General features: G+C 49.1%; 3 protein-coding genes across 3 annotated transcripts; 1 reads left to right on the forward strand and 2 right to left on the reverse strand.

The window, feature by feature from the left end:
• Positions 1-322: 322 nt before the first annotated feature.
• On the forward strand, positions 323-16,887 carry MARS1 (methionyl-tRNA synthetase 1). Its single transcript, XM_036077935.2, has 21 exons — positions 323-535; positions 1,254-1,344; positions 1,506-1,584; positions 1,663-1,797; positions 2,140-2,215; positions 2,464-2,636; positions 2,811-2,917; positions 4,931-5,047; positions 5,190-5,393; positions 6,176-6,377; positions 8,465-8,539; positions 12,791-12,961; positions 13,130-13,225; positions 13,356-13,473; positions 13,863-14,076; positions 14,906-15,037; positions 15,153-15,257; positions 15,333-15,519; positions 16,151-16,222; positions 16,475-16,567; positions 16,667-16,887. Exons 1-21 carry the CDS (start codon positions 427-429, stop codon positions 16,811-16,813), a joined length of 2,703 nt encoding a protein of 900 aa, XP_035933828.1. The 5' UTR covers positions 323-426; the 3' UTR covers positions 16,814-16,887.
• Positions 16,829-17,643, reverse strand: DDIT3 (DNA damage inducible transcript 3). Its single transcript, XM_036077948.2, has 2 exons — positions 17,506-17,643; positions 16,829-17,412 (listed from the first exon to the last, which is right to left on the reverse strand). Exons 1-2 carry the CDS (start codon positions 17,641-17,643, stop codon positions 17,044-17,046), a joined length of 507 nt encoding a protein of 168 aa, XP_035933841.1. The 3' UTR covers positions 16,829-17,043.
• A 742-nt stretch (positions 17,644-18,385) lies between these two features.
• LOC144382386 (DDIT3 upstream open reading frame protein) lies at positions 18,386-20,982 on the reverse strand. Its single transcript, XM_078076181.1, has 2 exons — positions 20,920-20,982; positions 18,386-18,435 (listed from the first exon to the last, which is right to left on the reverse strand). The coding sequence occupies exons 1-2, from the start codon at positions 20,980-20,982 to the stop codon at positions 18,394-18,396; spliced, it is 105 nt and encodes a 34-aa protein (XP_077932307.1). The 3' UTR covers positions 18,386-18,393.
• Between the last annotated feature and the right edge of the window lie 12 nt (positions 20,983-20,994).

Here is a 20,994-nt window from a genome sequence, read left to right on the forward strand (position 1 = left end):
TCGTAACTCTCAGCTGTATAATTCCTATTCTTGTGAACCCGAATCGAGAGTCGGCCTTTGGTGGTAGTCCCTGTCATGACAATGCCACCTCAGCAAGACTAGAGAATGCCTTGGTTTCCGTCACCGCCGCCCCGCGGCGGCAGAGGAGTCAAGTGCAGTGCGCCGGACTCTACACGGAATCGCTTCCTCCAGCCCCGCCACCAAAAAAGTGCCACTCTAGCACAGCCTCTGCGGCCTCTCCATCTCGATGATATCCTTTTCCTGTTTCCTGATGTTGCATGATGGGAGAAATAGTCTACTTTCCGCGAGCGGTGCCCAGGGAATGATCTAGTTCAGAACTCCATTTCCCGGCATGCATCGCGGCGGACGCTCAGCCCACGGGCAGGAGGCCGGTTCCGGTTGCATCAGCGTGGGATCCACGGCGAAATGAGACTGTTCGTGAGCGAGGGCGCCCCGGGGAGCCTGCCCGTGCTGGCCGCGGCGGGCAGGGCCCAGGGCAGAGCGGAGCTGCTTATCAGCACCGTAGGCCCCGAAGGTAGTCGGGCTGGTGCTGGTGGGCGGTGGATGAGGGGGCCGGGGCGGAAAAACACGCCCGACATCCATCCCGCAGTTGTCTTCCCCAAACCCCCGCCGTCCATCACGCAGTCCCGTCCACCTCCTCCCCCATTATTCTTGGTCAGCCCATCCCTTTTCTCCCCGTCACATCTTCCCGTATCCCGCCTCACTCCAGTGAACCTCTAGTTCCTTTCCAACTTTCTCCCACACCCTTCAGGCTCCTCCCACCCCCATACTATCTCTAGTTATTCATCACCACCTCCAGGCACCCCTTTGTTGTTTTCAGGAAACCCTACTCTCCTCTCCTAAAACAGACGCACATTCACTCCTTTCGGTTTACCTCTTCTTCCCAGCCATCTGTTTGGGTGCCTCTTAAAAGTAGTTCTGTCAGTTCTCCCAGTTCCTTAGATCACCCTGTTACTCTCGGTTGTTTCAGTATTTGGCTGCTGCATTGTCCCAGTACCACCACCACCACCACCCCTCTGCAATGCCCATCTGTTGCTTCCAACTGGTGGTCTCAGCTGAACACCTGCTAGTCTGTCCAGCGCATTCTGGACCCACCCCCTTGCATCGGTCCTACCCAGAAATCTTTCCAGTGTCTTCTCTTTTTCCCTGAACACTGTGAAGTTGTCCTTCTAAGTTAACAAAGTTTTTTTTCTTTTCCTTGTCTTTTCACTCCTTTTCCTCTTCCGCATCAGAGTGTGTGGTCCCGTTCCTGACCCGGCCTAAGGTCCCTGTCTTGCAACTGGATAGTGGCAACTACCTCTTCTCCACTAGTGCAATCTGCCGGTCAGTATTGGTCCTGAAGGCAGGGAGGTGGCTGAATAAAATCAGGGTTTACTGTCTGCGGTGTGGTTTACTTTGCAACCACTACTTCACTGTGGGGTAAGAAATAGGCTAGACAGATGGGCCCCTCTAATTCCACCTTCTGTTGCTCTCTCCTTGGGCAGATACTTCTTTCTGTTATCTGGCTGGGAGCAAGATGACCTCAGCAACCAGTGGCTGGAATGGGAAGCTACGGAGCTGCAGGTGGGCCTGAGACATGGGGGATGGCAGGCAGGCCCTTGCTCTGTATGGCCATCCTGACCTGTGTCCCCCACATTTTAGCCAGCTTTGTCTGCTGCCCTGTACTATTTAGTGGTCCAAGGCAAAAAGGGGGAAGATGTTCTTGGCCCAGTCCGGAGAGCCCTGACTCACATTGACCAAAGCTTGAGTCGTCGGAGCTGTCCTTTCCTGGCTGGGGTGAGTTGGACTCTGAAATGGGGATCAGAGAAAATTGTATGATATAAGAACCAAGAGGAAGGCTATACTCAGAGTGCAAAACCCAACACTGCCACTTGCTAGCAGTATAATCTTGAAAAATCACCAGATTCTAATCTTCCAAGTTTTTTCATTTTTGAAGTGGGGTAATATTAGTAGCCACCTTAATGGGTTATTGTGAGGATTAAGTGAGGTAACTTAAAGTGCTTGACAAAGTGTTTAACTCGTAGTAAGTGTTTAGGAAATGTTTGAAATTATTGTATGCACTGGGAAGAAACATAGTATTTTACCTGTGGACCTTTTTCTTTTCTTTCTTCAACGAAGGAGACGGAATCTCTAGCTGATGTTGTTTTGTGGGGAGCTCTATACCCATTACTTCAAGACCCAGCCTACCTCCCTGGTGAGAACTGTGCATGTCACTTCATCCCCAACCCCAGCCCAGGAGCTTGGTGGAGGAATTACAGAATAGGCAATACAAAATTGAGGGTCCGCTTTGAAGTGTAGCATGACCGGGCAGTTACAGTATAAAGATGGCTGAGGGAACTGGGGAAGGTAACTGGAGAGACTTCATGAAGAAAGGAAGGAGATCCATTCTTGCCTTGCCCATTCCAGGTCTTGCTAATTCCCTCTTTTCTCCCATGCCCACAGAGGAATTGGGTGCCCTGCACAGCTGGTTCCAGACCCTGAGTTCTCAGGAGCCATGTCAGAGAGCTGCAGAGACTGTGCTGAAGCAGCAGGGTGTCCTGGCCCTCCGGCCCTACCTCCAGAAGCAGCCCCAGCCTGGCTCCGTTGAGGGGAGGGCTGTCAGCAATGAGCCTGAGGTTTGGAACAGAGCAGCAGGGTCCCCATAGAGCCTCAGTACCTGGGGGTGGGGGGGTGCTTGGAGAGGGACTTCGAGCATGGCCATTAACTCTTTCAGTTGTTGGAGAGCAAGGAAAATTTCTTTAGTCTCTGGGCCTCCTCACCTGGTGAGGAATCGTGTCTGCCCTTCACAGGAGGAGGAATTGGCCACTCTGTCTGAGGAGGAGATCGCCATGGCTGTAACTGCTTGGGAGAAGGGCCTGGAAAGCTTGCCCCCACTTCGGCCACAGCAGAATCCTGTGTGAGTAGGCACTGATGAGTGGGCTTTGTTTTGGTTTGTTTTGCTTTGTTTTTTTAGGTAGGCTCCACACCAGCGTGGAGTCCAACACAGGGCTTAAACTCATGGCCCTGAGATCGAGACCTGAGCTGATATCAAGAGTCAGATGCTTGGGGTGCCTGGGTGGCTCAGTCGTTAAGTGTCTGCCTTCGGCTCGGGTCATGATCCCAGGGTCCTGGGATCGAGCCCCGCATCGGGCTCCTCCTTGCTCGGTGGGATGCCTGCTTCTCCCTCTTCCACTCCCCCTGCTTGAGTTCCCTCTTTCACTGTCTCTCTTTCTCTCTCTGTCAAATAAATAAATAAATAAATAAATAATCTTTAAAAGAGTCAGATGCTTAAGCGACTGAGCCACCCATGCGCCCTGGGGCTTGGTTCCTTAAGTGGGAGTTATTGATAGTGCCAGTGTCTGTCTGACAGGTCACCTTCACTCACCTCTTTAATTTCCGTCTTTTCCTTTGGCACTTTGTACCTCTCACCACACTGATCCCAGACACCAGTTATATAATAGAATGCAACCCCCCGAGGGTAGAACCCCCGGCATACTCCCCTTTATGTCTGCCGTGGTAGGAAGCACACTTCCAATGAAGGGAGAAGTCACAGAGCGCCATGTGAGCGCCACACAGTGTGCTACAAAGTGCTTAGGGGCTCAGGATACAAGGATGACAGGTGGAAGGCTGGTCGTTGGTGAAGGAAGGCTTTCCTGAAGGAGCTGATTTCTCACCTGGGTTTCAGAAAAAATTACAGTGTTTAGTTATAGGGAGCAAAGTCGATGAATGCAGGAGAAATCAGTGAGCTCTCTTTTAAGGAATTGAGCTGGAAAATGTTCCAGGAAGTAGTTGGAACCTTTAACTGGAATTTACATTAGCAGCTGGGAAGAAGGGGTAAGTTAACAAGAAGAATCATTTGAGTCTTTATTTTTTTTGTTTTTAAGATTTAATTTATTTATTTGACAGAGAGAGAGAGACATCGAGAAAGGGAACACAAGCAGGGGGAGTGGGAGAGGGAGAAGCAGGCTTCCCGCTGAGCGGGGAGCCTGATGTGGGGCTCGATCCCAGGACCCTGGGATCATGACCTGAGCCGAAGGCAGACGCTTAACCGACTGAGCCACCCAGGTGCCCTTCATTTGAGTCTTTGTTAACAGTAGGAACCATGGGAATCTGAGCTCTCAGGATGGCCAAGGTTGAAGGACACAGTAAAGGATGGGAGTGAGTGATTATAGGTTGAGAATGGTTGGAAAGATCAAAGGAGCCCTGGTGAGGGGTCAGTGCCAAGGATGTGTGCAGCCGAGCTGTCGGGTGCGAAGCACAAAAAGAGCAGAGTGGCTCGAGTGACTTGAGACCGCAGATTGAGTGGCATAACTAGGCACGTGCCTGGGAAAGATACTGGGGAGCATGGCTAGGAAGGCGGTAGCTGATGCCTGCGGGCTTGAGTAGGACCACAGAGAGAGTACCACTGTGGGCTGGGGTCGGGGGGGAGTCCGGGGGTATGGAAGGACTTGAGTGGCAGGCTGTGAGTACTTGAAGCAATGACTGGAGGTCATGCTTCCAGCTAGGAAGAAGAGAAGAGGGCAGTGCTGGGAAAGGGTGCTTGGGTGGCATTGGGAGTCTGGGGGGCGTGGTGGTTGGACAGAACCAGGAAGAGTTTTGTCAATACCCAGGAACTGGGAGCCTGAGAATGAGCTGGTGGAAAAGAATCAGTCGTGATCATAAAGTGAGACAGAGGTCAGTGTGGAATGCAGCTCCGTCAGAGCAGTACCTGGCCTTGCTCACTGTGGCAGGCCCTGTACTTTAAACTGTAGGGGGTCTCATGGCTTTTAGGGGAGTTCATGATCCTGTGGTTCCATGTGAGGAAAGACTTCTGATGTACCTGAGTCTGTGACAGTAGAACAGGTCTGTGTCTGGGTGTTCTGTGCACTGTTGGTCCCTCTTGACCCTTGCTTCTCCTCCATGGACCGTTGTCTTTCTCTTTCCCTACCAGGCTGCCTGTGGCTGGGGAAAGGAATGTGCTCATCACCAGCGCCCTCCCTTATGTCAACAATGTCCCACACCTTGGAAACCTCATTGGTTGTGTGCTCAGTGCTGACGTCTTTGCCAGGTGGAGCCAGCTGCTGGGGGAGGACCTTCTGAGGGAGCGGTGGGCCCAAGGGAACAGAATGCCTCAAGGGTGGAGGCTGGGGGGATCCCCGGGACATGGGAGGGGCCGAGGGGGCCCCTGAGATCACCATATCCCCTTCCAGGTACTCCCGCCTCCGCCAGTGGAACACCCTCTATCTGTGTGGGACAGATGAGTACGGTACAGCAACAGAGACCAAGGCTATGGAGGAGGGTCTGACCCCCCAGGAGATCTGTGACAAGTACCATGCCATCCATGCTGACATCTACCGCTGGTTTAATATCTCATTTGATATTTTTGGTCGTACCACTACTCCACAGCAGACCAAGTAGGTTTCCTCTAATCAGTCAGGAATGGGGGGTGAATGCTGGGGCTGGGGGCAGTGAGAATGTCCTGGAGACAGAAGGAACCAAAAGTGTTGTCTAGGCATCCACCCCCCCACCCCCCGGAACTTAGGATCTGAATATTGCCCTGAAATGGATCCCAAGCATGGGGATTCCTAGAGGCGGAAGGCTGCCCAGGGCCTGAAGGATCGGCAAGGCAGGGAAGAGACAGGACTTAGGCTCATGGGAAGTATCTGCCTGCCCTCTGCCACCACCCTGCTCTTCCCTGGCTGCTCTGGAGTTCCAAGGACATTCCCACGCACTCCCATGCAGGTGTATAGCAAATATACTCATTCTTCTCTGCTTGGTATTCATCCTTAATAAAAACTATATAACGGGCAGGCTGTCAGCTTAATAGTGTTAAGCAGTTTCGCAGTTGGACTGATTAATTTTGATTCTGGGACATATTAAAAAAGTACAGTCCTGTCCTTTTAGAGATTTTTGTTAGCACAGTGTACAGAACTGTTAAATTTGTATTTGACAAACATAAATTCCAGAGTGTTGAGGGAAGAGATTGTGTGGGGGAGTTGGGGAGTGTGTATGAGGGGTCTGGGTCGTGAGACTCCCTAAAGATGACTAGATGGCCGTGGCCTTGGGGGGCCTTCTGCCTGGTTTCTGCGGCACTGGGACTGATGTGGGGCCTGGATGGAGTGACGGGAGGGAGGGGCACCACCTCCTCTGACCTCCTCTGACCTGGCCCTCCCCTGTGCCTGACTCACCTTGCCAGAATCACGCAGGACATCTTCCGGCGGTTGTTGACTCGAGGTTTTGTGCTGCAAGATACTGTGGAGCAGCTGCGGTGTGAACGCTGCGCCCGCTTCCTGGCTGACCGCTTTGTGGAGGGCGTGTGTCCCTTCTGTGGCTACGAGGAGGCCCGGGGTGACCAGTGTGACAAGTGCGGCAAGCTCATCAATGCCACTGAGCTCAAGGTGAGAGCAGCGTCTCATGGAAGAAGAGGAAGGAGGGAAGGAGGAAGGAAACAGTCTCTATTGTTCACGGACTCGCAGGCTGGTCCCATTCAGGATTTTTATTTTAGCATTCAGGACCTTTCCCCAGTGCCTCTTTTTTTTCTTTTTTTAAGATTTTACTTATTTATTTGAAAGAGAGAGAGCAGGGGGAGGGAGAGGGAGAAGCAGACTCCCCGCTAAGCAGGGAGCCCAAGGTGGGGCTCCATCCCAGGACCCCGGGATCATGACCTGAGCCGAAGGCAGCTGTTTGACCGACTGAGCCCCCCAGGTGCCCCTCACCAGTGCTTCTTTTACCCCATCTCATCGTTCAGTCCATTGGATGCTTACGGAGCATTTACCACGTGCCTAGCATCATGCTAGGAAATGGGCAAGATGAGGGCCTGCTTCCCTACCTTTGCTCCTGCTTCAGACCACCTGATCTGCATTTGTTTATTAGTTCTTTTTTTCTTCCGTAAACACGCCTCCTCTTCTGTGTTTATTCTTTGGCTAACTTACTCGTTCATTTATACAACACATGTGTTTTGAGTCCTTATGATAGGGGTAGTCACTGGGGATGTAGCAGTGAATAAGACAGATCTTTCTGTAGTGTGGGGAGGAGACCAACCCTGAAGCCAAGAGCATCCATACAGGATAAACTGCCGGGACGCTGGGACGGTGGCTTCTGGGGAAAGATTTTAGCCGGGTGATTAGGGAAGGCTTGTCAGAGGAGCTGACACGTGACCTGAGAGTTTAACTGAAGAATGAGAAGGAGCAAGCCGGGCAATGAGAGGCTGAGAGCGTTCCACGCAGAAGGAGCAGGAAGTGCAAAGGTGCAAGGCAGCAAGCAGTTGGCTGGGCAGAGGGAGGAGGCCAGTCTAGCCGTAGCACAGTGAGAGGGAGGCTGGATTGAGATGAGGTCAGAGAGGTCGGCGGTGACCGATGCCCGGGGCCTGGTGCGCCACTGTGGCAGCTGGATGGTAGGCTGCTCCGTGGAAAATGGACGGGAGGGAAGCAAGAGAGAAGGTGGGGAGACCAGTTTGGAGGCCAGAGTGGTAGCTCAGAGACGGGATAATAGGTTGGCCTGAGTTAGTAACAGCAGGAATGCGGAGGGAAAAAGGATTTGAAATAGATTTCGGAGGCAAACTCCATAGAACTGAACAGGTGAATTCGGGGTGAGGGGACGTCAAGAAAACGAAGACTTACAAGTTTTTGGCTTGAGCCGCTGGGGTAGACAGCAGCACCGTCTACGAACGTGGGCAGGCTTGGGTGAAGGACAGGCACCGTGGTGGAGTGCGGGGGTGCTGGGTTTGTTCAGCTTGTGGAGCCTGTCAGACACCCGCGTGGAGGCGGTAGGTGAGCGGTTGGAGGTAGGCTTGTAGAGCTCAGGACAGAGGTCCTGAGAGAGAGCCCGTCGCTCCGCTTCAGCAGCCCAGGCGCCTGGCTGGCTCAGTCGGTAGAACTGGCGCCTCTTGATCTCAGGGTCGGTCATGAGTGAGTTCAAGCCTCGCGGGGCGTGGAGCCTATTCAAAAGAGAAAGGACTCAAAAGCCCAGATCAGAACTCACTGGGAAGCTTTCATTGGCCACCCCCCCCAACTGTTGAGTCCTCTCGCCATCACCCGCCAGTATTAGAGTCAGTGTGTGCCGTGAAAATACGTATTTCTTGATGTTTTGCTTTGGAAAGGGGTGCACTTGTTTCTCAGGGGACCCGCTCTCCCTAACATGATTGTAATTTCTTCAGGGAGAGGAAATGTGTGTCTTGGCTCCTTCCTCCCCTCACGCAGCTGTGTACAGTGCTCTTTACTTAGCCTGCACTCAGAGAATGCTTTTTCCTATTCTTTGCAGTGATAGGACAGAGTCGTGAAACTCTGAGTAACAAATGTTATGCTCTGTGGACCTGAGTCTTCAAGTTCACAGAAGGCCCAAGTAAGCATGAAGCTCAGTAAGATGGCAGACTGGGGAGCTCATTCCTCCGTGCGTCTCCCCTTGCCTGCACAGCTCCCCCTGGCCTCAAGTCCTGATCCTATGTCATCACCGTGGGTCACCCTTTCCCTTGAATTTCCCTTCACAGAAACCTCAGTGTAAAGTATGCCGGTCGTGCCCTGTGGTGAAATCCTCTCGGCACCTGTTCCTGGACCTGCCTAAGGTAAGTGGGCCTTTGCCTCAAGCTAGTCTGCACGGCCTCTTCGGCCCCCTCTGCCTCAGCCACAGATCTGTACCAAGCCATGCTCAAGTGTTTTTAATTTCCCTTTTAAAAACACACAGGCTTTTTTTTTTTAAAGAATTTTTTAATTTATTCATTTGAGACAGAGAGAGAGAGCAGGAGTAGTGGGGAGAGGCAGAGGGAGAGGGAGAAGCAGACTCCCCACTGAGCAGGGAGCCCGACATGGGGCTCGATCCCAGGACCTGGAGATCATTACCTGAGCTGAAGGCAGATGCTTAACCATCTGAGCCACCCAGGCGCCCCCAAAAATACACAGGCTTATTGTAAAAAAGACATAACAGATTAAAGGGGACAAAGTGCAAGGCCCAGGCCCATTCCCCAGAGGTATTGAGGCTCATTTTCCTTTGTGTCTATTCAGAAATAACATGCATATGAAAGTATTTTCATGTCTTTTTTCTTTTTCCTAATACAGATTAGATCATGGCATTCACACTGTTTTGCACTCTACTCTCTTTCTTTTACTTTATAATGTGTCTTGACTGGATTTTCCGCATTAGTAGATTTGCCTCCTTTTTAACTTTGGAAATAATTTCAAGTTCACCAAAAGCTGCAAGAATAAACAGTTGCTAGATCAAAGAACCTCATGTACCCATTATCTAGGTTCACTAGTTGTTAAGGTTTTGCTCTATTTATTTTAGCATATTCTTGCTCTTTCCACATATGCACATGCGTACATAGCCTCTTTAATCTCTCTCTCTTTTTTTATTTGTTTAGAGAGAGCGTGCACGCACACAGTGGGGAGGGGCAGAGAGAGGGGAAAGAGAGTCTTAAGCAGACTCCGCTGAGCATGGAGCCCGATGCAGGGCTTGATCCCATGATCCCGAGATCACCTGAGCCGGATGCTTAACCAACTGCCACCCAGGCGCCCCTGTATTCTCTTTACTCTTAAATACTTAATTGTGTTTCTTAAGGAAAAAAAGACATTCTTGCATAGCCATAGTAAACAACTTTAAGAAATTTAACATTGATATAGTTGTCTGATCTACCGTCCACATTTCAGTTTTGTCAGTTATCCCAATAATACCTTTTATGGGGTTATTTTTCCTTTAGTACAGAATCTAGCTCAGGGTCATGTATTGCATTTAGTTTTTCTGTCTAGTTTCCTTTAATCTGAAAAAGTTCCTCAGCCTTTCTTTATCTTTTAACAGTGTTTAAGACTGCGGTCCCTGCCCCCCCCCACCTCCCCCCAGTAGAATATTCCTTATTTTGGATTTGTTGGCTGTTTCCTCATGATTAAATTCAGGTTATGCATCCTTAGTTGGAATACTGCATAAATGATATGTGTCCTTTCCAGAGGTACATGATGGCCATTTCCCCCTCATTGGTGATGTTAATTTTGTCTAGTTGAGGTGTTACTTGTTTCTTCTACTATACAATTAACATTTTCCCCCTTACAACTTATAAGCAGTCTGTGGGAGTATATTTTTAAAACATACAAATACCTTGCTCATCATTAAAATGTGCCATAGATTTAGCATCCATTTAATCGTTTTTTTTTTTTTTTTTAAGATTTTATTTATTGAGAGAGAGTGAGCAAGCACAAGCAGGGGGGTGGCAGAGGGAGAGGTAGAAGCAGACTCCCCACTGAGAGGGGAGCCCAGTGCGGGGCTCGATCCCAGAACCCCGGGATCATGACCTGAGCCGAAGGCAGACGCTTAAGGAACTGAGCCACCCAGGCGCCCCTTAGTTAATCATTCTTATCCTGAACCACTTTTCATGAAGCTTTTCCAACTCTCCAACCCCTTCTCCTTTGCTCATTTATTAGTTATTAGATATCCATTATCAGTGTGGGCTCATGGATTCCTATTGTTTTCAGTGGTTTGTAATTCATTCCTGTCATGAATTATTTTCATGTTTACATTGTCCCTTATTTGGCCAGCGGGAGCCTCTTTAAGATCGTTTCTCTGTGTTTTTGACATCTTCCACCTTTTGCTAAGTGCTTCCTTATTTTCTGGCATAACAAGATATCTAGGTTCATTTGTTCCAGCGTCAGAATCAACCATTTCTCCACAAAGCCCTGGTTCATTTTAGTGGAGAACAGTATTAGAGACCCACATTGAGGTGTGCTCATTGCAACTGGGGTGTCTTTGCTTCTAGGCCCTTCCCGCAAAAAGAGTTAGGCATTCATTTGAAGTTCACACTGACACCTGCGATTCCAGTCCATCCCTACAGGGGTCTTCCCCACCTTCCCTTATTTCATGTTTGTTTCTCCCTTCTAACACAGTAAGTGCCCTGGCTTCTGACCTTTACTCATTTGCTCAATCCTACGGTACACCTAAAAATAATTTCAGAATTGCTTCACCCATACCACTGCAAAAAGCCCTGCTAAAAAGAGTTTGGGGTTTGTTGGCAGCCTTGTCCCTCCCCCCAGCTGAGGCTATATAATCAGATAATGTGTTCAGAATTGTTTTAGCTTAGCTTTTGCCCCCCTTCACTGTGGTTTTGTTACTGAAATAAGTTAGTAAGTTTGGTTCATTTGCTTTTAGTTTTTTTTCCTCTCCTTGTCCTTGTTAATTTTATTTTTTGAATAAGGAGAACATCAGTCTGCTTTTAAAAATCAAAACCATACAAAAAGGTATACTCAGAGAAGTGTCATTCCCTTTCCTGTTCATGCCACCTTGTTCTCCCATCTCCTATTGCTAATCAACTTTGTCTTCGGTTTTATTCTTAATGTGTTTATTTTTGTAAACATATATATCAAGATAAGCAGGTGTGTGTGTATGTTTTCTTATTTCCTCTTCTCATTCAAAATACAGCATTCTGGGTGTATACTCTTTTGCGTTTTGTTTTTTTCACCTGACAGTACATTCTGGAAATCACTCCATATCAGTTCATAGGTATCCTTATTTGGTCAGTTTTTAACAGCTGCATAGTACTCCATTTAGTGTAGGTACTATAGTTCATTCAACCTGTTTCCTAGGATTACCATTTAGGTAGTTTCCAGTAAATTGTGATTATAAATAATGCTGCAGCAAATAACCTTGTGCTTATGAATTTTTGTACTGTTGGAAGTGTATCTTCAGGTTAAATTCCTTAAAAGTGATTACTTGCATATGTAGTTTATTGCCAGATTTTCCTCAGTAGGTGTTGTTTTGTTTTGCCTTCCTACCAGCATTGTGTGTACCTGTTTCCCCATAGCCTCAGTGGTAGAGCTGTTGTCAGGCTTCAGAAGCTATGGTATTTATGTGTGTAAATCACATGAGCCATTCCTTCCAACAGATTTATCTTTGTTTTTCTGCTTATAAAAGTGAAATAAGCTTGTTTCTAAAATCTCAGGTAGAAATATGGTATAAAAGTAGATGTTCCACATAATTCAATCTGAGAATAAAGCACTGATACATATATTTCTTCACAATTTTTTGAGTTTCTGTTCATCTGTATGTTATTACTTATTTTTATAATGATAGGATTATATGATACATTTTGTGGTTTGCTTTACTTAATAAACGTATCTTGGAGATCTTTACATGTCCAGTACATACAGATCTAACTCACTCTTTAATGGCCTTATAAGTATTTAATTGTATTGATACACCATATTTCTTTAAACTCTGCTGAACCATGGTTGCAATTTTTTTGCTATGATGAGCATGTACTTCCTTATATACACATCCATGCACTTTTGTGTATTTCGTTTTTTTTTTTTTTTTTTTTAGATTTTATTTGTCAGAGAGAGCACAAGCAGGGGGATGAGAAGGCAGAGGGAGAAGCAGGGTCCCCGCTGAGCAGGGAGCCCGATGCAGGGCTCGATCCCAGGACCCTGAGCTGAGGCAGTTGCTTAAGCGACTGAGCCACGTGGGTGTCCTATTTTTGTCTATTTCTATTGCAGAAATTCCTAGCAGTGGAATTGCTATGTCAAAGTCATGAGTCTTTTTATTTTTTTTTTAAAGATTTTATTTATTTGACAGAGCACAGTCAGGGGGAGCGGCAGGCAGAGGGAGAAGCAGGCTCCCTGCTGAGCAGGGAGCCCGATGCGGGGCTCAATCCCAGGACCCCGGGATCACGCCCTGAACCAGAGGCAGATGCTTAACCGACTGAGCCACCCAGGCGCCCCAGTCACGAGTCTTTTAATTATATACTGCCAAACTACTCCAAAGAGGTTGTACATATTTATCCTTCTGCGAACCATGTATGAGACTGTCCTAAATCAGCTCTCTTTCTCTGCCATCTCAGCTGGAAGAACGACTGGAGGAATGGTTGGGGAAGACATTGCCTGGCAGTGACTGGACACCCAATGCCCGGTTCATTATTCGTTCTTGGCTTCGGGATGGCCTCAAGCCACGCTGCATAACCCGAGATCTCAAATGGGGAACCCCTGTGCCCTTAGAAGGCTTTGAGGACAAGGTAAAAACCCTATGCTTTATTCATATGTCATTATTCTGCCTTTGGGTTGAGACCCTGAGCTAATAGAATAGACTCTTGATTATGTCTTGCTTCATTTGGAGGCTGGGTTGGTGAGGTCCTCCCAGTGTTCCTTCCTCCTAGTCTTTCTCCTTCCCCCTGGCCCCCCAGGTATTCTATGTCTGGTTTGATGCCACCATTGGCTACTTGTCCATCACAGCCAACTACACAGACCAGTGGGAGAGATGGTGGAAGAACCCAGAACAAGTGAGCAGTTCTTGGTTAGCCTTTCTGTTGGGAGGGTGCGTGCGTTGGGGTGGTTAGGGTTGGGTATCTGATCTTCCTTGGGCCTTTGAAGAAGATCTCAGGACCTTTGTTTCCCAACTGTATTCTGTAGGTGAACCTGTATCAGTTCATGGCCAAAGACAATGTTCCCTTCCACGGCTTAGTTTTTCCTTGTTCAGCTTTAGGAGCTGAGGACAACTATACCTTGGTCAACCACCTCATTGCTACAGGTACCCTGGAAGACTGAAGATGGGGAAGTTCCTAGGGAAAGAGGGCTGAGGCAGTATTTGGAAGAAGATCCTGGAGAGGTGCTAGATCTTGAGTTAGGAGTTGAAATGAAATAGGAAGTAATTAGAACATGAGAACTCAACCCCGAAGAAGGGAACAAGAGCCTAAGAAAGCAAAAGCCTGAAGCTAAAATTTTGTAATGGGTAGAAGCAAAGGGCAAAAAGGCTAAAATGGAGAGGAAGAAATCCCCAAATTCTTTGCAGGCCCACTACTCAAGGAGAAGTGTTGCTGGACACCCATAGTTGAGGTTGAGGGGAGAGGAAGAGTTAGTGGGTCAGAGAGGGAAATGTGTGATTTGAGCACATGGTTCTCATTCTACTTCTCTGTCCAGAGTACCTGAATTATGAGGATGGGAAATTCTCCAAGAGCCGGGGCGTGGGAGTGTTTGGTGACATGGCCCAGGACACAGGGATCCCTGCTGACATCTGGCGCTTCTATCTGCTCTACATTCGGCCTGAGGGCCAGGACAGTGCCTTCTCCTGGACAGACATGTTGCTCAAGAATAATTCTGAATTGCTTAACAATCTGGGCAACTTCATCAATAGGTAGGACTTGGGCAGGCGGTCAGGGTTGGCAGATGAGCTCGGGGCGGGGCGGGGTGGAGGCTAGCTCTGCTCCACTAGGTGGGAGATGGAAGAGACGGCGGCACCAAGAAGGCAGGAATGAGCAGGAGCTGTGAGGGATAGGGAGGACAATGTGGAAAGTGGATTTCTATCAATTGGTACCTGATCCTAGAACATAGTAGGATATGTTTGCTTGGGTGAAGTCCGTTGTACAGGTGTGTTTTAGCAAAGTTGGTCACAAAATGAGTTTTTGCAAATTGGTTTCTTATTAATGTTCTTTATAGAATTGGAAATGTATTCTCTCCTAGCAAAAAAGTTACTTGCAGACCATTAGACAAGTTTGGCTGAAGAAAGGGATTATTTTAGTGTAGGGGTAGGAGACGTTTACTGTACTTTGGGGAGTTTTTGTTACTTTAGGCTCGCACTCCATTACTGATCTCCGTCTCAGCTCTTCTGCAGTCTAAAGAAGTATTCTCCGTGGCTCCCTACCCTTTCAGATTTGGTTGTCAACTGCATTTCACAGATTGTCTCTATTAGAGTACTGGATAGCAAGTTACATATATTTCGACTTGATCGTTCTTTATATTGATTTCTTAAAAATAAAATGCACGTTGCTTAACTTTATCAGGTTTCTTATTCTTAGGGGAGAAAGAGAGAAGAAAGAATTTGTTAAGCTTTGCCTTCTAGCTTGAGGGAGCCAGGAGGTGTCAGTTCTGAGAGAAAGAATTAGGAGAGTCAGGCCAAATTTCTAGAAGGGGACTGGGCAATAATTCCTCTTTTCTCTTCCCTCTCTTTCCTTACTACCATCAAGAGCTGGGATGTTTGTGTCTAAGTTTTTTGGGGGTTACGTGCCCGAGATGGTGCTTACTTCTGATGATCGGCGCCTGCTGGCCCATGTCACCCTGGAACTCCAGCACTATCACCAGCTGCTGGAGAAGGTTCGGTAAGCAATCTTGCACTGAGATCGGTCTCATCTCAGTGATCTCTCCTGGCATGTTGAGAACCCCATACTCGTCCCTCTGGGACTTTACACCTTGGCCCACCCCCTCCCTTCCCAGGATCCGGGAGGCCCTACGCAGTATCCTCACCATCTCTCGCCATGGCAACCAGTACATTCAGGTGAATGAGCCTTGGAAGCGGATTAAAGGCAGCGAGGCTGACAGGTAAGTTTGGCTACAGGAATAAAGTGGCGGTGGGCCATGTCCTCCTGGAAAGTCTGACTGTCTCTTCTTCCCCAGGCAGCGGGCCGGGACAGTGACAGGCCTGGCAGTGAATATCGCTGCCTTGCTGTCCGTCATGCTGCAGCCTTACATGCCCACGGTCAGCGCCACCATCCAGGCCCAATTGCAGTTGCCACCTCTGGCTTGCAGCGTCCTGCTCACAAACTTCCTGTGCACCTTACCAGCCGGACACCAGATTGGCACGGTAGGTCTGAGGGCTGGACGGGCCGGCCTCAGCATCCCTGCCCTTGCCATGCAGCCTTTGGGGTGAGGTCAGAGAACTTGGACATAGGACTCTCACAGCTGTTCTCTGAACCCCTACCCCACTCCTCCCCACTGTGCGCTTAGGCTTGTTTCTGATAGGAAGTCCTTGGTGTTCACTCACAAGCTCAGTGTCATCTACCCATATGCCATCATCACTCTTCATGCCAGAACCCAAGACCTGGCATGTAAAACTAACTGGTCTACAGTAGACGTTTGAAGAAACACCACGGTCCCTTGGTCTCCATAATGCCGACAGGCAGTGAGCAGGGAGAATACAGGATAGCCATTTCCTCTTTGACACAAGAGGATAAAGTAAGTTCACCTCTGTAGCCTTGTGTCAGCCTAGCATCCTTAAAATAGTTAAATAGTCTTGGACCTTATTAATACTTTGGCCTTTCAGAGTGAGTGCCAGTGCTTTATCTGGATTCTTTACTGAAATCGGCAGTACATTTGTCTCTTCTAAAACATGTAGAGTTCCTGAATGTCAGTGACTGGGGATAGAGGGGCCCTCTGCACAGTCTGGCAGGGTTTCTCCCTCGTCAGGGCATGATTATGGAATTCTTTCTTCACAGGTCAGTCCCTTATTCCAAAAACTGGAAAATGACCAGATTGAAAGTTTGAGGCAGCGCTTTGGTGGGGACCAGGTGAGAAAGCTAGACTGTGCTGTCACCCAGCAAGAGCCACAGTGTCCTCTCCTCGGTGTCCCTAAGTAGTTCTCACTCAGTACTCTCTCCATCTTCCAGTCCTGCTCCTTCCTTCCTTTGAGTTGTTCTTCCCTGTCCTAGCAGCAGGAGCCCTTGGAGTGAAAGGTCATCACCGTCCCCCGACTGTGAGGTGACACTCGGGGCCGGGGGCATATTTACAGAGCAGGTGGTAACTCTGTTGTCCTTCTCCAGGCCAGAGCACCCCCCACACCAGCAGTTGTAGGGGCTGTGGCAGCAGTGACCCCACAGCAGGTACAAGTGCTGATGGACGAGGTGACAAAACAGGTACGCAGCGGAAGCCCCGGGGGAGAGTGGAAAAGCCGAATCCCAAATAGGCTCTTTCTGGTCTCACTGCTGTTCTTCCCCCACCTGCTCTGCTCTTAGGGCAACACTGTCCGAGAACTGAAGGCGCAAAAGGCAGACAAGAACCAGGTTGCCGCCGAGGTGGCTAAGCTCTTGGATCTGAAGAAACAGTTGGCTCTAGCTGAGGGGAAACCCCTTGAAACCCCTAAAGGCAAGAAGAAAAAGTGAAAGTGAGAAACTGGCTCATAGAAAGTGACTTTAATGGATACGACAGTAATAAATAAATGTACAATCTCTATATACATGCTGAGACCCTTTCCTGTTGTCTACCCCGAGCTTCCGCCACTCCTGACTAGATGGGGTTGAGGGTCACATCACTGGCACTGGAGGAGATGGTCGGCAGCCACTTTTGTGAACGGGAGGTAGTGGCCCGAGGGGGAAGCGATGGTCCCAACTGTTCATGCTTGGTGCAGATTAACCATTCGGTCAATGAGAGCTCGGCGAGTCGCTTCTACTTCCCTGGTCAGGCGCTCGATTTCCTGCTTGAGCCGTTCATTCTCTTCAGCTAGCTGTGCCACTTTCCTCTCATTCTCTTGTTCTTTCTCCTTCATGCGTTGCTTTCCAGCCCCAGCTGGGGACTGGCCACTCTGTTTCCGTTTCCTGGGTCTTCTGTGGTCTTCCTCTTCTTCCTCCTGAGCCAGGGAGCTCTGACTGGAATCTGGAGAGCAAGGGCTCTGGGAGGTGTTCGTGACCTCTGCTGGTCCTGGCTCCTCAGTCAGCCAACCCAGAGAGGCAGGGTCAAGAGTGGTGAAGGTTTTTGATTCTTCCTTCAAGGGAATGAGGAAAGATAGGGTGGATATTAGTTGAGAAGGGAAGGGCAGTTACCCCCCCCCCCCCAGCTTTAGGCATAGCATTCTCACCTCCTTGTTTCCAGGGGGTGAAACATAGGTACCCCCATTTTCATCTGAGGACAGCACCTCTTGCAGGTCCTCATACCAGGCTTCCAGCTCCCAGCTGGACAGTGTCCCGAAGGAAAAAGGCAATGACTCAGCTGCCATATCTGCAGTTGGATCAGGCTCTGGAAAAGGGACATACTCAGGATGGGGGGTCAGGGGTGGGAGCGGAACAACTCCACAAAGCAGTCAGATCATCTATACAGGTTGGCAAACTGGCCTGGTACCTGTTTGCAGATAAAGTTTTATTGGAACATAACTACATTCGTTTATTTATATACTGTTTACGGCTGCTTTCATGCTGTAAGAGTGGAGACCTCAGCATCCAAAATATTTACTGTTTGGCCCTTTAAAATGTATCAATTGGTCTATACTAATCTTCCCTCTTTGCTGCTTTCGCCTGGCATTTGAAGAAGCATGGGTCTAGAATATACATTCTTAAGGGATCCTGGTAAAAGTCCTCAGCCTCTCTTGAGGAACTCTGTTGGTAGTTTCCAGGGGGCAATTATCAGACCATCTTGTGTTCCTTTCCCCTCTGTGTGGGCAGGCCTTTGGGTGAGTCTAACCTTGATGGGGACTGAGGTCTGGTAAGACCAACCAATTATCTTTGTTGGGGCTGACTGCTCACTCATCCAGCTTTTAATTAGGACATGCTCTAAGAATAGTGATTTGGTCACCCAGTTAGGGGCAGGCCAGGAAGATGGATGTGGCCTGTCAGGAAAGGCTGCTCAGATTGAAACCCTCCTCTCCTGTCTTCTCTAGGTGTTTTCATAACTTATTAGGACCCCAGTACAAGGACCCTAAGCAGCATCTCGGAACTGGTTTTGGGAAAGGGATGGTGAAGTTTACCTGCTCTCAGGTGTGGTGATGTATGAAGATACACTTCCTTCTGGAACACTGTGGGGATCAAAGATAGATGTTAGCCATTTTTGGAAGGGAGGCGGGCAGCTCCTTTTATCTCCAGCCTCCTGTTGGTCTTTCCTCATTTCCTGTCTTATAGGGTGTGGACAGTCAATGGTCCCTGCAGCCATTTCCAAGGACAGTGGAGAGCCTGACCTTTATTTATTTATTTATTTTTTAAAGATTTTATTTATTTGACAGAGAAACACAGTGAGAGAGGGAACACAAGCAGGGGGAGTGGGAGAGGGAGAAGCAGGCTTCCCGCTGAGCAGGGAGCCCGATGCGGGGCTCGATCCCAGGACCCTGGGATCATGACCTGAGCCGAAGTCAGATGCTTAACGAATGAGCCACCCAGGCGCCCCCTGACCTTTATTTTTAGTTGCTGACATTTGTGGTCCCAATTACATAATCGAAAAGTCATGACCAACTCCACTTTCTCTAAATTCAAGGTAGGCCTCAAACCTGCCAGGGTAAGGACTGGACTACAGGGAAGGCAACAAATCAAGTGGTATTTTCCTAATTCCATTCACACACTGACATCCTCTAAGTGCACATTTCCAGTCTTGATCTCTCCTGGGACCTCCAACTGGGTTATCTAATTGCTTACTAGGATCACCTTTTGGATGTCTAAAAGGCATCTCAGACTTCATATGTCCAAAGACAAATTCTGCTCATCTTCCCCTTCCATGGTCTTCCCCATCTCAGTAAATGGCAACTCTACTTGCTTAAGCCAAAAGCCTTAGTATTGTCCTTGATTCCTCTCTCACACCCCACAATTCAAACCACCAGCTAAATTTTTAAACTCATTCTTCAAAAACCCAGTTGCATTGTTTTCAGTCTAGATCAAGTTACTACCCTCTCTGTTGGATTACCCAGTTTCTGCTCTTGCCTCCCCTCCCCAAGTCTGTTCACAACAAACAGCCAGAGTGAGCCTTTAAAAACTTAAGTCAGGTCCTGTCATTCTGTTCAAAACCCTTCAATGACTTCCAATTTCACAAATATTAAAGGCTAAGGTCCTTAAAATGGCTTAGCAGACCTCGCACAATCTACTCCTTTCCTGCCCTGATTTCTCATTGACCACTCTCCCTCTTAAGTCCAGCCAGCTGGCCGCCTGTTTCCATGTTCCCACCTTAGGACCTCTGTTCTTGTTCCTTCTCCTGGAAAGCTCTTCCTTCCACATATCTGCAGGGCTTACTCCCTTGCCTCTTTCTAGATCTCTCATTTAAATGTCACCTCAGTGAAAGAATCCCTAGCCACCCAAGGTAAAACTGTAACCCTCACCCTGAGCATTCGCTACCCTTCCATGCTTTGGTTTTCTCCACGGCACTTTTGTATTTGTTCACGTGCACCTTTTCCCACTGAAATGTAAGCTCTGTGAGAGCAGAGATTTTCTTGTTCAGGGATGTATCCTGGGCCTAAAATGCATGGCACATAGTAAGTGCGTGATAAGTAATTTGTTAGGAATGAATGGGTAAGTTCTCACCAGTCTCTTACAGGGAAGGGAGGAGGAAGCCCAGAGGCAGAGCAGCAGCTGCCTATCCCCGGGGACTGGAGATGCAATATCGCCCAGAGTGTTTCTCTTCAGGGCTGTCCTCCCTGGGGAACCCTCCTTGCCTTCCAGTGGGTGGGACGCTGCTTTCATCAGCAGTGGCGCCCCAGGCCAGAGGGCTGCAGAGCCAAACAGGGGGCTGGCCTGATGCAATGGTTACACACACACATAATTAGTTGGAGACAGGACAGGGGCAAAGAGGCAGGGACCTATCTCAGGGGAAGGACCATACACTGGGGAGACCCCAAATGGCTTCCCACACTTAAGAGATCCAGGATGCTCTCTTGTACAGGAGGCCCAGGGACCTCTGGGGGAATGGGAAAACCCATCTCTGCTCCCCAGCCATCGGCACCCCTCCTCCCAAAGTCTTGAGTCAGTCTCCTTAAGGTTCTCTTCTCCGTTAGGGTGTGGAATGGCTGTCCTGTGGAGGATCCAGGAACCCCAGCTACCGACGTGGCCACTCTGGCCCTGAGACGCTGGGGCTGAGACAGGATTGGGGGTGGGGTAGGGGTAGTGGCGTTCGCTGATGGTGAAGCGGCGGCAGTGGCGTGAGCCATGGTCCCCTAGGCGTCTCGGCGTGGGGGAGTGTCCTGCTGCCCCGCCTCCCACCGGACAGGCCCAACGAGGCGGCCTGGGGTCAGAAACGGAAAAGAATAAATCTCCCGAGGGCATCCGGACCCCCTGGCCCAACGGCACAGAGCCAGGCCCATGCTCCGGGCAGGGGTGGGGTGACGTTATCGTCCGAAGGAAGAGAGCCCTGTGAGCACCACTCCTGAATAAACGATACTCCCCATCCCTCCCTCGGACTGTCACTGACTTCATCGGGGAAGGGGTGGGGCCACATGCTAAAAAGCAGATGCCCTAACTTTGAGGGGACAACCAGCGTTCCCGAGGATAGGAGGGTAAAAAGTAGATGGGGGATCAGTACTCGCCTCTCTCCTTAGGTTCCGGCTCTGATTTTGGTTCTGTGGCTGCCACCCGCTCATCTTCAACATGATATGCTCTGG

Source organism: Halichoerus grypus, chromosome 6 (genome assembly GCF_964656455.1).
Source record: "Halichoerus grypus chromosome 6, mHalGry1.hap1.1, whole genome shotgun sequence".
In the NCBI taxonomy this organism is placed as follows: Eukaryota; Metazoa; Chordata; class Mammalia; order Carnivora; family Phocidae; genus Halichoerus; species Halichoerus grypus.

Bases quoted from the DNA above. Each gene is read 5' to 3' on its own strand.
- MARS1 (XM_036077935.2), top strand. From the start codon at position 427: ATGAGACTGTTCGTGAGCGAGGGCGCCCCGGGGAGCCTGCCCGTGCTG. The intron at 5,048-5,189 runs GTGGAGCCAGCT...ATCCCCTTCCAG, and splicing joins AGTGCTGACGTCTTTGCCAG to GTACTCCCGCCTCCGCCAGT. The intron at 5,394-6,175 runs GTAGGTTTCCTC...TCACCTTGCCAG, and splicing joins ACTACTCCACAGCAGACCAA to AATCACGCAGGACATCTTCC.
- DDIT3 (XM_036077948.2), bottom strand. From the start codon at position 17,643: ATGGCAGCTGAGTCATTGCCTTTTTCCTTCGGGACACTGTCCAGCTGG. The intron at 17,413-17,505 runs GTGAGAATGCTA...ATTCCCTTGAAG, and splicing joins CACCCCCTGGAAACAAGGAG to GAAGAATCAAAAACCTTCAC.
- LOC144382386 (XM_078076181.1), bottom strand. From the start codon at position 20,982: ATGTTGAAGATGAGCGGGTGGCAGCCACAGAACCAAAATCAGAGCCGG. The intron at 18,436-20,919 runs GCGAGTACTGAT...TGATCCCCACAG, and splicing joins GCCGGAACCTAAGGAGAGAG to TGTTCCAGAAGGAAGTGTAT.